The following is a 17,387-nucleotide window of genomic DNA, read 5'->3' as shown; positions in this document are numbered from 1 at the left end:
GTTACGTGCAAAAGTTAGGTTTACTGGATACATGCTTATGTGTGCACTATGTGTGTGTGCACGTGTGCCACTGCTCAGGAAGTGGCAACAGAACGAGAAAACGTAGTGAAAGCAGAACTGTCTGGTACCCAGCAATCGCACACGCTGAACACTGTGAGGTAAGAATGCAAACACATTTCACGCTTTAAAAAACTCAATTAGACTGACAGAATTCAGAGAGATTTTCAACTTTTACTCAAAATCAAACAGGTCTTGAGTTTAATGGAGTTTGATGGAGTTTAATGTGTTTCTGTGTGTAAGCATGTAGAAAAAAAAAAGTAAACTAACACATTATTTCTGCACGGGAGTATGTTTTGAGTATAACTGTGTTGTGTGTCGATGGCCTCACTTTTCCACGAATAAACCAAAACTGAGCGGACCTTCATCTGTGTTTTGTAAAAAAAAAAAAAAAAGCCAAACAAAATAAAACAATAAATAAATGCTAAATTCACTCTCTGAATGATTAGTGATTGTGGTTTTAGACAGCAGGACATAAGTTTGCACCTTGATTAAAAACTTTCCATCTCAAACTTCCCCAACTTCATGTTACCAAACAACAAGTGAGTCAGAATCTTCTGGGTTTGTTCTATAACAGTTTGTGATTTATTTTCAGTTTTATTTACTACATCAGATTCTGACTGAGTTTATATACATTTTGTTTGTGGTGGTGATTTAAAAAAAAAAAGTATTTATTTTTTGGGCTGTTCCCTATTTGTTTAAGGTTGACACCGTGGGTCAACACAGATCTGCATCTTGATTTGTTTTGAAAGAATCACAAACTGTAAATCAGATGTCCTTCATGACACAACTCCAACATGTACAGTGAGATTATGGAATGAGTGGGTTTTGAACTCGACTTTAATCAAATGGTTGGGATTGCGTGCTGCAAACTTCTCACAATATTTTTGTTGGAATTTTGGTCCGTTCCTCCCAATGACTGAATGACTTTAAAATGTTAAATGGACTGCATTTATATACCGCTTTTCCATCTGCATCAAACACTCAAAGCGCTTTACAATAATGTCATACATTCACCCTGATGTCAGGGTGCTGCCATACAAGGTGCTCGCTACACACCGGGAGCAAATAAGGAATTTAAATTAAGGACTTTAAGTCTCTTTAGAGGATCCTTAGGTAGTGCTAGAATGACTTTGTGTCAAACATGTTGTTCCTTACAGAGACTCAGGTGAGGCGTATCACTGGCATTGTGAGGGAGCATCAGCTACAGCATTTTGACCATGTGGGGTCTTTCTCTGAGCATGATCCTGCAGGCAAGTGGCGCCAGTGTTGAAGACCCCAAGAACTGGAAAAGGCCAACTGGATGCCCGTGTTTCACCTGTCTGCAGCAGATAGATGGTGCATTTTAAGAATTGTAGATGGACTGGTTATGTGCCTGGGTGATTGGCTGCCAAGACCCAAGGTGGTTCCATGATGTGGTGAATGAAGCATTGTGTGGACCTGACCTCACCCCCTGACAGAATTTTAAGTTAGTCAAATTTGTGGACCTCGTTGCTAGGACATGTTATATTTTCTGTTACCTCTACAAATTTTCTCTGGGATTCAGATCAGGGTTTTGTGAAGGGGATGCCCATGTTTCACATGGCTGTGGCAGACAGGCATTATTTTAGAGATGTAAAATTATGTGCCTGGGTGATTTCCATCCAGGACCCAAGGCGGTTCCATGGCTTTGTGGACGTAGCACCAGCGCATGCTTGATTTGTGACAAGCCATTGTGTTTCAAAGTTGAAGGTACATTTGTGGATTTTGTCCTGTTGGAAGATCTGTTTGTGGCCAAGTACGAACTTCCTGGCTGTCTTGAGGTGATGGTTAAGAAGTTTAAGAAAATGCTCCTTCTTCACCATGCAGTTTATTTTATGGAGTGCCCAATCCCGTTCCCAGCAACAATGCCAACAACATTATGCTCCTCCCAATCTTAATGTTAAAAATAAATAATTATTTTTTGACAAAATCAAACGTGTATAGTTGGTGAAAACCAAGTTTAAGGGATCCCACACAAAACAGTGCACCACGCAGCACAAGTGCTATGTTTATTTCCAACTGAAGCAGTTGTCATTTGCCTGCCAACTGCCCCCGGTGTATAAATGATAAAAGTACTTGTTTTCATCTGTACAAACGTGGGTGTGTTGGTCTTAGAATGAGATTAGGATGTGTTTGCAGCAGAAGATGACTGGGCCATAGGCCACCAAAAACATGGTCTAAAGCAGAGTGCACAGTTTTTTCTGCAACTTACAATACTGATACGCCTTCCATTGGTGGATTGATGACACATATACACAACGCAATGCCTTTAGCACATCAAACCACCACAAAACTCAGCTAAAAAACTGTGGGCAAGGTGCTCAGCTGCTTTGATTGTGCACAGATGTTTCCTTGCCAGAAAACCTCTCACTTCTGCCACTTACTGACTCCTGGTCTAAACAGCACACATCTCTTAAAGGGAATGAGATGACACTATGACTGATTTATTTGATGTTACACCAAAAGCATACCCATTATTAATTAACTAAATACAAGCCCTTTGTTCACTACGCTTTACTTTTTGCTCAGATTTGGTCATTCTGCAAAAGCACTCAAGACTGTGCACTATGTAGACCAAACACATTTGCTCAAAAATGGCAAAACAATGGAAATATTGCAGAACAAGCTGAAATTTTCAGGATAGGATCAGAAAAATGTGTAAACCAAAATGGTCCCATTTTCAGTTTTGTTTATATATATATATATATATATATATATATATATATATATATATATATATATATATATATATATATATATATATATATATATGATTTACTTTACTATGATTATCTGCAGGTTTTAGATGTAAATATTCAGATTTTAATGTTGGATGGATGATGGTGGACAGTGCTGTGAATTTTTATACTTATGTCGTCTTATGCATAATTAGCTCATAGGCCAAAAAAAATTTACTTATGGTGGGAAAAGAAAGATAAAGCCTGGGGGTGATGATCACAAGATAGAACGATCACACCTATCAAAACACATATTCCTTTTGCACCTGACAACTTCCTCAACTTGGTGTCATGCAGATGCATGAGAGTGTCATAGAAATGTATCCTCAATGGCCATGTTTCTTACATATCAATAGGCAAGTTCATGAAAAATAAAATGTCCAAATGTGCCCATTTGGACTCAAATATGGACGTTATCTGATTAGTTTCTGACATGTCAAAAAATTTTAACCACTAGGTTATGACTGTATAGAGATGCCAAAAACATGCACTAAGACACTTAATTTAGGAATCTCTCCTTTCTAGAAGCAAAAACAGAAATGCAATGGCAGCCACTGTGGAGATCACCGTCTTGGGTTACAACATTTCCAATACTTGAAACCTCTATAGATAACATTGTAAAGAGTTTCCCAAGCCTCAGTACGTACGAGGTCTGTGAGAAAAGTAACGTACCCAGGGGCGTAGGTTTGCATATGGACCATAGGGACAAGTCACAACCAATATTTTGGGATGGCAAAATAGTCCCTACCAATATTTAGCATTTTTTTTATATATCAAAATCATTCACTATTTTTTTGCGAACTCGATACTATAATTTTAGTCGACACGTTTTGTGTTTTCGATGTGCCAGAGTGACAGGGTTACCATGTTGCAATTTCATTGGCTCACGTTCTTCTCACATGGACGTAAACAAAGCGCATCTTGTGGCAGGCAGCGCTTCATTTGTAAAGTGGGAGGTCCCGGAGCGCAGAGGATGGGTGGCTCCGGTGCAGTGTTGAAAGATGTACGATAATTATCGTGTTTGTACGATAGTTTTGCCCTCTGTACGATCAATAATGGGAAAAAATCTGTACGATAATTTCTGTTGGTTGTCCAAACACGCATCTCTCTCTGACACCCAAGAATCATTTTGCAGGCGTTGCACTCAGGCGGCATCAAAGACACACCAGACACAGGGCTGCTGCTGGCTTTGGGCGACCGGGACAGTCATTTGAAAGCCCGCCCCCTCTCCATACAAGTTCCCATCCAATCTCTGCAGGACAGGAAGATTCCCCAACCAACATCTTTTTTTTTTTTCGAAACTGTATTTCAACAAATGCAATAACAAACGAACAAAACACAAGAGCAAAGAGATATACAAGAAAAATAAAAAAAAAAGTTCAAGTTCCTTATGGAGGTGTCAACATTTTTTCTGTGTTCAACAAAATCGATGCACAAGTGGCATCGGATGACGACAGCGACCTCAAGGTTGAATTCGACTCTTTCTAGTCTGGTAATTGACACGTTTGTGTCCCTTCACAGAAAAAAAAAAAATCTTTCTAGTCTGGTAGTGCATTTGCTTGTGCATTTGTGTTCTTTCTGTGCCATAGTTTCCTCATTACTATAATTACTATTTAAAAATGTGACAAAATTCTTTGTAAATTAAAAAAAAAAAAAAAAAAAAACGCAAAAATAGCTACGTTGTATGCGTTTTGTTTGTGTACGATAATTTCTCCCAAAATACGCTAATTTTGAGGTTTTGGTACGATAGTTTCATATTTCATATCTGGCAACACTGCTCCGGTGGAGAAAAACAAGAAGGGCGGGGCTTGCGAACAATGCTGTGCGCCACACTTAAAATAAACTGCACACCCACACAAACACATCTTCACAAATGACACTAACACCCTGCCTTTTCCTCAAAAATTACTACATTTATGTTTGCTGTCTGTCTCTGTACTTTTCTGTCAGTTTTGCGCTCTTTTTCATACTTTTCCCTCGTTTCATAAGTCACCGAACGCACTTTACCATAATATATGCAACATATAGCATGCTGTTGGAGAGCACGGGTTCTTGGCTTGCTGTCAGTGTTGAAATTTTTCAGAGTGAGGGCTTACATGAGAACTTACGGTAATGAGAATCAGCGGCGCACTAGTGTGAAACTTCCGTGTTTTTCCTCTGCGTTATGACATCACAGGCTTACGTTTACCGTAATACACCATATATGTTATTGGAAATCCCTTTTTTTTTTTTCTTTTTTTTTTGGCAAATTAGGTTGCCAGATACCTACAACTGCATTATTGATGAAGAGAATAGATTATACATCTTGGTTGCAAAAACCTTTTTTTTTTTTTTTTTTTTTTAGCTCCACAAGTATATTTTTTTTGTTGTCTTGTTCTCTCAGGTGTAGGCCTATAGAATAGATTCGTGATTTTGGGTGCAATTTTGTTATTTAAGCTATTTGTTTGTTTGCCTACACACTTAATATTGTAAATAAAGTGTTAAATGATTCAGCATTATGTCGTCATATGTTATGTATTATGCTGTACTTGTGCGTCTAATGGTATGAGTGGGTTAGGGGGTGGTGGTAGGCAGGGGAGCCGGGGGGGTGGGGGTGGTATTGTCCCTACCAAAGCTGAGACCAAACCTACGCCCTTGAACGTACCTTCTTATTTTTTTCAAAAACTATATGGATTTGAATCACGTGCGATTACATCAGCCAACCTTGAATCCTCGTGTGCATGCGTGAGTTTTTTCACGCCTGTCGGTTACGTCATTCGCCTGTGGGCAGGCTTTGAGTGAAGAGTGGTCCACCCCTCCCGTCGGAATCCCTTTGACTGACATCTTGCTGAGAGACTGGCGCTTTGCTTTATCAAAATTTTTTCAGAACCTGTGAGGCACATTGAAGTGGACACCATTTGAGAAATTCAGCTGGTTTTCGGTGAAGATTTTAACGGCTGATGAGAGATTATGGAGTGTTACTGTCGCTTTAAGGACTTCCCACGGAGCGGGACATCGTGCAGCGCTCCAAGGCGCCGTCGTCAGCCTGTTTCGAGCTGAAAACCTCCAAATTTAAGCCTGTGTTGATCCAGGATGTCGTGAGAGAACAGAGAACTTTCAGAAGAGGTCGGGATCAGCAGTTTATCCGGACATTCCACTGTATAAAGGAGATTTTGTAATGAAAGACATGCGGACGGATTGGCGCGTCGGCAGGCAGCCGGCGCGGCGCGCCGCCACAGGAAAAACACCTCTGTGTTGATAACCATTTGTAAAAACCAGGCGGCTTTTGATGGCTTTCAGTAGAGTGAGTATCTGAGAAATTGTTTAACAGCTGGACATGTTCCAACTTGTCCTTAAGGCTTCCAACAGAGGTGTTTTTCCCGCTCCATGGGAAGTCCTTAAAGCGACAGTAACACTCCATAATCTCTCATCAGCCGTTAAAATTTACACCGAAAACCAGATGAATTTCTCGAATGGTGTCCACTTCGATGTGCCTCACAGGTTCTGAAAAAATTTTGATAAAGCAAAGCGCCAGTCTCTCAGCAAGTTGTTAGACAAAGGAATTCCGACAGGAGGGGTGGACCACTCCTCACTCAAAGCCTGCCCACAGACAAATGACGTAACCGTCAGGCGTGAAAAAACTCTTGCATGCCCACGAGGGTTCAAGCTTGTCTGATGTAATCGCACGTGATTCAAATCCATATAGTTTTTGAAAAAAATGAAAAGGTCTGTTACTTTTCTTACAGACCTCGTACAGTAGTGTTCAGAATAATAGTAGTGCTATGTGACTAAAAAGATTAATCCAGGTTTTGAGTATATTTATTGTTACATGGGAAACAAGCTACCAATAGATTCAGTAGATTCTCACAAATCCAACAAGACCAAGCATTCATGATATGCACACTCTTAAGGCTATGAAATTTGGCTATTAGTAAAATAAAGTAGAAAAGGGGGTGTTCACAATAATAGTAGCATCTGTTGTTGATGCTACAAACTCAAAACTATTATGTTCAAACTGCTTTTTTAGCAATCCTGTGAATCACTAAACTAGTATTTAGTTGTATAACCACAGTTTTTCATGATTTCTTCACATCTGCGAGGCATGGAGTCAACCAACTTGTGGCAACATGACCTCTTCAAGTATTTTGACATATCCAAACTGATCCATGATACCTGGTATGCGATATATAGGCCCAACACCATAGTAGGAGAAACATGCCCATATCATGATGCTTGCACCACCATGCTTCACTGTCTTCACTGTGAACTGTGGCTTGAATTCAGAGTTTGGGGGTCGTCTCACAAACTGTCTGCAGCCCTTGGACCCAAAAAGAACAATTTTACTCTCATCAGTCCACAAAATATTCCTCCATTTCTCTTTAGGCCAGTTGATGTGTTCTTTGGCAAATTGTAACCTCTTCTGCACATGTCTTTTGTTTAACAGAGGGACTTTGCAGGGATTCTTGCAAATAAATTAGCTTCACACAGGCCTCTTCTAACTGTCACAGCATTTGCAGGTAACTCCAGACTGTCTTTGATCATCCTGGAGCTTATCAATGGGTGAGCCTTTGCCATTCTGGTTATTCTTCTATTCATTTTGATGGTTGTTTTGTTTTCTTCCATGCGTCTGTTTTTTTTTTTTTTTTGTCCATTTTAAAGCATTGGAGATCATTGTAGATGAACAGCCTACAATTTATTGCACCTGTGTATAGGTTTACCCCTCTCCAATCAACTTTTTAATCAAATTACGCTGTTCTTCCGAACAATGTCTTGAACGTCCCATTTTCCTCAGGCTTTCAAAGAGAAAAGCATGTTCAACAGGTGCTGGCTTCATCCTAAATAGGGGACACCTGATTCACACCTGTTTGTTCCACAAAATTGACGAACTCACTGACTGAATGCTACACTACTATTATTGTGAACACCCCCTTTTCTACTTTTTTTTACTAATAGCCCAATTTCATAGCTTTAAGAGTGTGCATATCATGAATGCTTGGTCTTGCTGGATTTGTGAGAATCTACTGAATCTACTGGTACCTTGTTTCCCATGTAACAATAAGAAATATACTCAAAACCTGGATTAATCTTTTTAGTCACATAGCACTTGTTGTGAAAGTGTAGGAACACGGACCCACAACAGGGGGCGTAAATGAACGGGCAATGGATAAGCCAAAACAGTAACAATTTAATGTTATGACGTGCACAACGGAATACAGACAAAACAGGTTTGGAAAAACAGTCAATTATACGTTGAGTGACGTGTGGGCAGGCTCGAGGATAGGAGACGTCCGTCCAGAAATGAGCCGGATCCCACACGGCTTCCACCACCAACGGATCTGAAGAACACCGGAGCCGCCAAGTCCTGGGTCCCCAGGTGGCCACCGTCTCCAGCTGTAACACCTGGTACTGCTGGCAGAGAGAACAGAAACAGTGCAGGTGAGTGTGAGTTCGCACACTCAGTAATCCCTCAGTCTGTGTTCCGTAAGGAGGGAGAACCTCCACCTCCAATAACACACTCGTACAGCTCCTGTGAAACCACTTATCTGGTTGGGGTGTGAGGCGAAGCCGTCGCAATCCACACCAAACGCCCATACAGCAGACAAGGACACCGTCACAGGAAAACGGCTGCAAATAAGATCAGACTATTGTTCGTTTTAGATACAGCAGAGAATTACCTTTAGGGTAGCTGATTTCTCGGCGGGGAGGTGGAGTTGCAGTCCGGCCTTTATGGTGATGGTGATGAGTAGTGGATGAGTGACAGCTGTCACTCCCGGTCGCTCCGACGCCCTCTCGTGCTTGAAGCCCGCACTTCAAGCAGGGCGCCATCTTGTGGTGGTGGGCCAGCAGTACCTCCTCTTCAGCGGCCCACACAACGGCACTACTATTATTCTGAACACTACTGTATATTTAGACACTTTTTTTTTTTTTTTACCTTTCCAGAAGCAAAAAATATACAAAAATAAGTGAAATGTTGGCCATTTTGGACACAATCTTGATATGGAAAAAGCCAGAAGGGGGATTTTTGAGGACTTTTTGTTTGTTATTCCATGCATTTTTCTGGACAGGTCCTAGAAATTTCAGCTTGTTCTGCAAAATTTCCATTTGTGATGCTAAAATTACTGGACTAATAGATGAGCAACTTCTCAAGGTTTTTATGGCCTCATCAGTTTGACTATATATATATATATATATATATATATATATATATATATATATATATATATATATATATATATATATGCCCCTTTGGTGCCATTTGGCCTTGTGACATCGTTACATCAAAGCCAAAGCACCCACATAGCTGACATTTAATGTGGTTTGGTGCAGGGATCAGACTTAATGTGCTTCTGCAACAACAGGAAAGAAAGAGTCAGACATTTTCCAATTGAAGTGTGAACTGAAAGTCCAATTGCACTGTTTTTCCTGCAGCGGCACCATGAACTGCTCATTCGAAGAAGTGGACCACCTGATGATGTATTTGGAGTTGGTCATTTACATGCCCACATTCTTTTTCGGTTTGATTCTCAACATTACAGCACTGTCAGTGTTCTGTTGCTTTCTACGAAAGTGGACAGAGTCCACAATCTACATGGCCAACTTGGCCGTGATGGACCTGATCCTTCTGGCGCCCTTACCCTTCAAAATGCACGCCTCCAACCACTACTGGCCTGCACACCTTCACCTGCTCTGTTCCGTCTTGGAAAGCCTTTATTTTGTTGGGATATACGGCAGCATCTACACCATCATGTGCATCAGCGTGGATCGATGGCTCGCCATCCGGCACCCGTTTAAGGCCAAACAGCTGCGCTCGCCCAAAGTGGCCCTGGGAACCTGCATGGCGGTCTGGGTGCTGGTGTTGGCGGCGATCTCCCCAACCATTTATCGGTTCCGGGAGGTGGGGCAAGAAGACTTTCACTGCTTCCACAGGTTTTCAGAGAAAGGCTGGAACCCAACGGTCATCATCTCTCTGGAGGTGTTTGGGTTCTTGGGGCCGGCGCTGGTGCTGGTTTGCTGTTCGGTCCAGACCATCTTGGTGCTGCAGCAGTCCGGCCAGAACAGTCCCAAGAGCCGGGCCTGTGTGAAGATTATTTACAGCAGTCTAGCTGCCTTTCTGATACCCTTCACCCCCAGCCACATTGCCATCCTGCTGCAGTTCCTGGTGAGACACACACACACACACACACACACACACATATGAATGCACGCATCTCAGCTTCTGTGGCTGCGACTGGACAAATTGTGTTCATACAACAAAACAGCTCAGTTCTTGGCTTACCTTTCTCATGTACCTTCTGGCAATAGTCTAGACAGAATTCATGAAAAGCAGTTTTATAAAAGGTTAACTGCCATTTTTGAGTAGAAGTATATCAGTATTGTTTTAACTTGTTCATATGGTCCAGTTCATGGAAAAATAAGATACCAAACTAACATTTTTATTTTTAGTTTCTAAATGGACAAGAAATGGACACTAAAAAAAACCCTGATGCATTGGATGAACTCAATTCACTCGCAGGATTTCAATCTAATAAATATACGTAGCCGCAACCCATGCAAGATATTTTAATTCAATTTAGTTTTGGAGTTTCAAGTATGTTTTTCCAATGAAAATTTTTAAATTTGACCTTGGTATCCATTTTTCCAAGATTCAGGGGAGTTTATTCCATCCAAAAAGAGTGAATACCAACTGCTACTCAAAAAAGCCGCTTCCTGAAAAAAATGTTAAGTGGTCTAGTCTACAAACTGTATCTGAGCCTTCACTTCTTCTTTTTAAAAAAAATCCTTCTCTATACCATTTCATGATGAAGCTGGATAACTGTTGATGCAAAATGCAAAACTTGCACTGTGCAAAATTTCTACCTTTGCTGGCACAGATGCCGATAACATGTAGCCAGACATATTAACCCCACAGTACCATACTATTTGTATTGGTCAATAACTGAGGTAAATGAAGGCCAAGTTTGTGATGACTAGGATAAGGGTTACGTTACAATCAGTAAGTGAAAGGTGACTGCCTCAGGAAACTGTAATGCAATTTGTGACAGTATCACAAAAAAAAAAGAAAGAACACGAGACGGTGCTGCATAATCAGTGTCTTGGAAATGTTCATGTATCCATCCCCTGACTTATCTGAAGAAAACTGTCTGTAAAAGTGATGGTTTACATGTGTTATACTGAAGGGTGCACGTATGTGTTCACACCATCATTTTGGCTTTTACATTTTTATTTCTTTTAATTCATGATGTAGTGATGATTTTCACTGGGTTTAAAGGGCATCACAATATATATATATATATATATATATATATATATATATATATATATATATATATATATATATATATATATATATATATATATATATATATATATATATAAAATCATAAATAAATTCAAACATGTAAAAGCTCCAGAGTGCACAAATGTTTTCACATCACTGTACTTATTTTCATCATTTTGGCTTTTAGATTTTTATTTCTTTTAATTCATGATGTAGAAGTTACTTTTCACTGGGAGTTTAACTGGCATAATTTGACAAATTTTAAAATGAAAAGCCTGAATTTATTATTATTATTATTATTATTATTATTATTATTATTACGTGGGTTTTAATGTCATAAAAAATTTGAACATGTTAAAGCTCAAGGGTTCACAAATGTTTTCACATCACTGGATACAACCCGATCTCACAGCAGTTTGTGAAAGTGTCATCAAAACTCACTCTCATGCATCTTCAACCGCTTACTCCAAATAATCATCACAGGTATCATCAAAACTGATTTAATCTATTAGTTTTTTGTGTTGCTGTCATGAAAATGTAACACATTTTCGTGACAGTAACACAAAATTATTCTGGTGCATGGGGCTTATGGTTACAGATAAAAATAGTGAAATAAACTTGATTGTGTCATGAAAAGTTGACACATTTCTTGACAGTATCATGAAAAAAAGCATGAAACTGGGCTGCTTTTTAATGGTCTTTGTGATGTCATAATGCTTGTTTTTCAAATACATGGAACAGGATAAAAGTGACAAAAGCAACATACGGAGTCAGCTCTGGATCCATTTAGAAATGTTACCCACTCGTCCATGAACAATGTGCAATTTTGAAAACAAATTTAATTTAAAGTCACTATTTTCTCTTTGCTATTGCATGTACAAACAAGTAGACATGGATGAGTTCATAATGGACACTTTCCTTTGACAGACGGTGGAGTTAAAATGATTCAGAATCCACATGTGGATCACCTACTGAAAAAAGAGAAAATGCAATTAAAATGCATCAGTTGGTAACAATGAATTTAATGAAGTTGTTCCAAACTAAGTTAACAAGTTGACTTCATTCATTCATCTTCTACCGCTTAGTCCATTTAAGGGTCGCGGGGGGCTGGAGCCTATCCCAGCAGCCATAGAGCGCGAGGCAGGGTACACCCAGGACAGGACGCCAGTGTGTCACAGGGCCACAGACAAACAAACACAGACACACACACACACACACACACCTACGGACAATTTAAAGATTCCAATCCACCTAACCCGCATGTCTTTGGATGTGGGAGGAAACCGGAGCACCAGAGGAAACCCACGCAAACACGGGGAGAACAAGCAAACTCCACACAGAAAGGCCACAGGAATTGAACCTACGACCTTCTTGCTGTGAGGCAACAGTGCTAACTACTAAGCCACCGTGCTGCCCACATGTTGACTTAAATATTATTAAAAAAGAGGGCTGCTGCACATACATTGAAATGTTTCAACTGGTAACACCCAAATTAGTTGATCCAAATTAAGGTAGAAAGTTGGCGTAAATATTATTTGTCACATTAATTTGGATCAGCCTAATTAATTTGAGTGTTACCAAATAAGCCACTTTTTAAAGTTTGTCCAACAACTTTCTTTTCTTTCAATGCAGTTGGCACCAAAAAATAACACCATGTTTCCATCTACTTTTGTAGACATCTGTTGAAAATATTTTGAATAACTTTGCAAAGAAAGACAGAGAGGCAAAGCAGCACACAGTGCTTTCAATTTGAAAGCACGCTGTTCACATTCACTGTACATGATGAATGCGTGCCACTTACATGTTAATACATATCAACATTTCCTTTACCCTCCCTGGCTGGGGTCCAGTGGAGGTGGACATCTGTGGGACAACATGCCGGCAGGCTTTGCTGTGACCGATCAATCTCAGATCTCAATCAACGTCAATCAGATCATTTCAGATGCTGTTTGGATGCTGTGAGAATATGTAGACTGCAATCAGATGATGCAAAAACTGCACATAGACCGCCGTCAGATGTGCGTTCTATCTCGATGTTACCAAGAGTGGGTTGAACATGTGCAACACACTCGGGACAGCTCAGTGAATAAGACCAAATTTGTAGACTGCTCATAGACTGCCATCTGTAGGTCTTCAGATTTATCATTCTGATGCCATTCAGGTGTATATGTGATGGGGTATTAGAAATAAAACACAGATTGCCTGGAGGCAGGATCTGTATATTAATAGCCAAGTGGCCTCTGTGTGTATGCATGCACGTGTGTGTGTGTGTGTGTGTGTGTGTGTGTGTGTGTGTGTGTGTGTGTGTGTGTGTGTGTGTGTGTGTGTGTGTGTGTGTGTGTGTGTGTGTGTGTGTGTGTGTGTGTGTGTGTGTGTGTGTGTGTGTGTGTGTGTGTGTGTGTGTGTGTGTGCATGGCTTCAATCATGGCAAAACTGGGGAGAGCTGACATTTGCCGTTTGGTATGCTTATGTATTTTGGGTCAAGGGTGAACACTGCGAAAATGTTGATAGGACTAATATTTTTGGAGAAACTAGCAATTTTAGCTAACCAGTAAACAATGGACATTGTGCTGTAGTGCACCATGGGAGTTTGGGTTTTTAAATGTTGTTATTGTGGCTCATGTTAGTTTAACAGTGTTGTCTGTGCTATTGATTTATTGTGTTTTTGTAGTTCAATTGGTTTAGTCAGTTTAGTTAAGTGTCATGTTGTTGTTACTATGAGTGAAAAGAGTATTACTTTATGATGTTGTCCACCCTGTCTCTGTTTGTGCATGTCAAAAATTAGAAGCATCTGTTTGCAGCAGAATGCAGAAAAAACAAAAAAGCTCTACATGAGGTTGTGCGGTCATGTGACTGGGGATGGCTGACATTTGCTGTTTGGTATGCTTACGTATTTTGAATCAAGGATCAGTGGCACCAAAACGGAACATTGATAGGACTGATATTTTTTGGAGACACTATGGTATTAGCCAACACTGCTAATTACATTCTGGACAAACATGTCATTCCAGCAGGGGGTGGTAAACTATCTTTATATTAAAAGCATGAGTGCATGTGCGGGATTTTATTTAGTAAGTTAAGTACATAATATAATTGTAAATATGTTAAAAATAGATGGATGACACAAGAAAGTGAAAACACTTGTGTTTATAGGAGTTTGCATGTTCTCCCCGTGTTTGTGTGGGTTTCCTCCGGGTGCTCCGGTTTCCTCCCACATCCAAAGACATGCAGGTTAGGTGGATTGGAATGTTTAAAATTGTCCTTAGGTGTGTGTGTGGGTGTGTCTGTGTTTGTTTGTCTATTTGTGGCCCTGCAACAGACTGGCGTCCTGTCCTGGGTGTACCCCGCCTCGCGCTCTATGACTGCTGGGATAGGCTCCAGCCCCCCGCCACCCTTAATTGGACTAAGCGGTAGAAGATGAATGAATGAATGTGTATATGATAACAAGAACCTAAACCATTTATAAATACATTAAGATAGTACATTAATATCTAAAAAAATTACATAATTCAATTTTCAATTTCAATTTATTTTCATTTATATAGCGCCAAATCACAACAAGGTTGCCTCAAGACACTTAAGGTCTAACCTTACCAACCCCCAGAGCAACAGTGGTAAGGAAAAACTCCCTCTGAGGAAGAAAGCTCAAGCAGACCAGACTCAAAGGGGTGACCCTCTGCTTGGGCCATGCTACAGATACAAATTACAGAACAATTCATAAAACGAACATACAGGAAATGTTGCCGGTGCACAGGACGGTTTCCGGAACAGATACCACACCCATCTCTGGATGGAGCCACACTTCTAACAGAGAGAAAAGAAAAAAAGCAGACTCAAGCATCAGAAAGACAACAAATACAGTGTAATTAATCAGCAATAATCAACAAGAAAAACAGAAGAAATACAAAGGTGACTGCTGGCCACTAGCCCTAAGCTTCACTAAAAGACCCACAATTTAGATAAAGTTGAGGTCGCGGCCCACTCCGTTTTCTAATAAAATGAATGAAAAAGGTAAAAAGGATAGTAACATACTATGCTAGTATGCTAGCCATATGAAAGGGAAAATAAGTGTGTCTTAAGTCTGGCCTTGAAAGACTCCACAGAATCTGACTGTTTAATTGACGCTCTATGACCCGCAGATTTCTTATTCACCCTAAGGACAACAATTAGTCCTGCCCCTTGAGAACGCAAAGCCCAGGCCGATACATAGGGCTTTGCGTTCTCAATTAGGTCAGCTAGGTAGGGAGGTGCCAGTCCATGAACAATTTTATAGGCTAGTAGCAGAACCTTAAAATCTGATCTCACTGGGACAGGAAGAGACGCCAAAATGGGTGTAATGTGGTCAAACCTTCTGCTTCATGTCAAAAGTCTGGCTGCGGCATTTTGAACCAATTGGAGACCCCTAATGCTGGACTGCGGTAAACCAGAAAATAGAACAGGAATAATTAACAGGAAATAAAAGGGTTGCGTTCCTCTTCAAAAAACTGTTCAGGTCTAAGGTTCTAAAAACATTCCGGACTCACAGGCCATTCCAACTCATTATAGAAACCTTGAAAAATGTCAACTACCTATTTTACAAACTCTACCCAATCTAGAGCCCGTACTCTAGATTGGCACACAGGCAAGGCGTTAGTTTGCTTTAACTCCTTGTCTGATCACAGGTGCACCAAGGATGGATTCAAGACTGTGACTCAAGGACCAGGATCAGCCTGTTCATACAGGTAGCAATGTGCCTGTCCAACATCACCTGCTGCCTCGACGCTCTGTGTTACTACTTCATAGCCCATGAGGTGAGGAGCACCAAAAACACCTTCAGGTTTTCAAAGAACAACAACCGACGGGCCACCTTCAGCACGTCAGAGGTCTGAGCATGGAGGGTGACACTAACAATGATCATAAAACTAAAAAGTACAGACAAAGTGCTGATCTGAGTTTTGGACAAGCGACAGGATGCCAGCAGGTTTTGGTGCAACCACAGATTCAACACAGCAGCTGTGATGCCCAGAAGGTAGAGAAATCCACCGATAAACCACATCGCTGCACATTTCCGAGAGCTTTAGGGTGCGTTGGTATTCAGAATTCATGCTGTGATTCATTCTACAACAGCAGTGAGGAGGATCACTCAATCTGTGGACTTCAAACGTGCCACAGTAGAAAGCTGCAGGAAGCTGTTTCTCATCTGAAGCTGAATCAACCTTTGCAACAAGCTGACAAAATATATTAAAAGAATAAAAACCCTCCACCATAGACACTGAAGTGATCTCTTCCAAAACAAAAGGCAGTTCAGGTGTCTATGAAATGACCGGTTTCTGTGCCTGTCACTGCTTCTAAAACGGGCAGCACAGTGGATTAGTGGTTAGCACTGTTGCCTGACAGTGAGAAAGTACCAGGATTCCTTCCAACCCCGTCCTTTCTGTGTGGAATTACCTGGGTTTCCCTCCGGATGCCCACATCCCACTTCCAAGGACATTACTGTGTATGTGTCTGGGCCAGTGGCAGCTGGTGAAAAACAGTCTTGGTGGGGCTGCTGTGCCAATAGATTCCCTTGTCTTGTCCAGTACAGGCATTCAAGTGAACAGTCAGAAAATTACTACAATTCCACAATAATCATTTCATGTCCTTCTCAAATCAGCAGTTTTACAGATAAAGTTAACCATTTACAGCTATATTAGGCCCCATTTCTACTTTGGAAAGGAACAGTATAAAATACACAACACTCAAGTTCTTCAGCAAAGAACATTTCACCATTTGACACCAATTACACACATAGTACACCAAACTGTACTGCACTGCCTTTATCTTCAGACAAACAGATCCTGGGGTTCATAATGACACCCCCTTAACAAAACAGAAAATATCACCAAATTTACACTCTTTCAAAATATGGAAAAATTCTTCAATTGACAAAAGAACATTATGTACATAAGACAATGTTCACACCACCTTCAGAGAGAGAGAGTGTGTGTGTGAGTGTGTGTGAGAGAGAGAGAGAGAGAGAGAGAGAGAGAGAGTGTGTGTGTGATAGAGAGAGAGAGTGTGTGTGAGTGTGTGTGTGTGTGTGTGTGATAGAGTGTGTGAATGAGTGAGTGAGTGAGAGAGAGAGAGAGAGAGAGAGAGTGTGTGTGTGTGTGTGTGTGTGTGTGTGTGTGTGTGTGTGTGTGTGTGTGTGTGTGTGTGTGTGTGTGTGTGTGTGTGTGTGTGTGTGTGTGTGTGAAAGAGAGCGAGAGAAAATTAAGGTAATATTTTGCATGAACATTAATTACTGAGTGGAATGGAGACAAACTAAAGAAGCTTGAAAAACTTAAATAACTTGA

The 17,387-nt window shown here is 40.6% G+C and overlaps 1 protein-coding gene across 1 annotated transcript; it reads left to right on the top strand.

The window, feature by feature from the left end:
- The first annotated feature begins 67 nt into the window (after positions 1 to 67).
- LOC117521384 (G-protein coupled receptor 55) lies at positions 68 to 16,191 on the top strand. Its single transcript, XM_034182676.1, has 3 exons — positions 68 to 158; positions 9,225 to 9,954; positions 15,735 to 16,191. The coding sequence occupies exons 2-3, from the start codon at positions 9,232 to 9,234 to the stop codon at positions 15,939 to 15,941; spliced, it is 930 nt and encodes a 309-aa protein (XP_034038567.1). The 5' UTR covers positions 68 to 158; positions 9,225 to 9,231; the 3' UTR covers positions 15,942 to 16,191.
- The last annotated feature ends 1,196 nt before the right edge of the window (positions 16,192 to 17,387 follow it).

Source organism: Thalassophryne amazonica, chromosome 12 (genome assembly GCF_902500255.1).
Source record: "Thalassophryne amazonica chromosome 12, fThaAma1.1, whole genome shotgun sequence".
NCBI classification, from domain to species: Eukaryota; Metazoa; Chordata; class Actinopteri; order Batrachoidiformes; family Batrachoididae; genus Thalassophryne; species Thalassophryne amazonica.
Note: the sequence above shows the minus strand (reverse complement) of the source record. Positions and strands in the feature narration are given on the sequence as shown.

What these genes read in the sequence shown, in the direction of transcription:
- LOC117521384 (XM_034182676.1), top strand. Translation starts at nt 9,232, where the DNA reads ATGAACTGCTCATTCGAAGAAGTGGACCACCTGATGATGTATTTGGAG. An exon ending in CCATCCTGCTGCAGTTCCTG is followed by an intron (nt 9,955 to 15,734) that starts GTGAGACACACA and finishes GTCTGATCACAG; the next exon opens with GTGCACCAAGGATGGATTCA.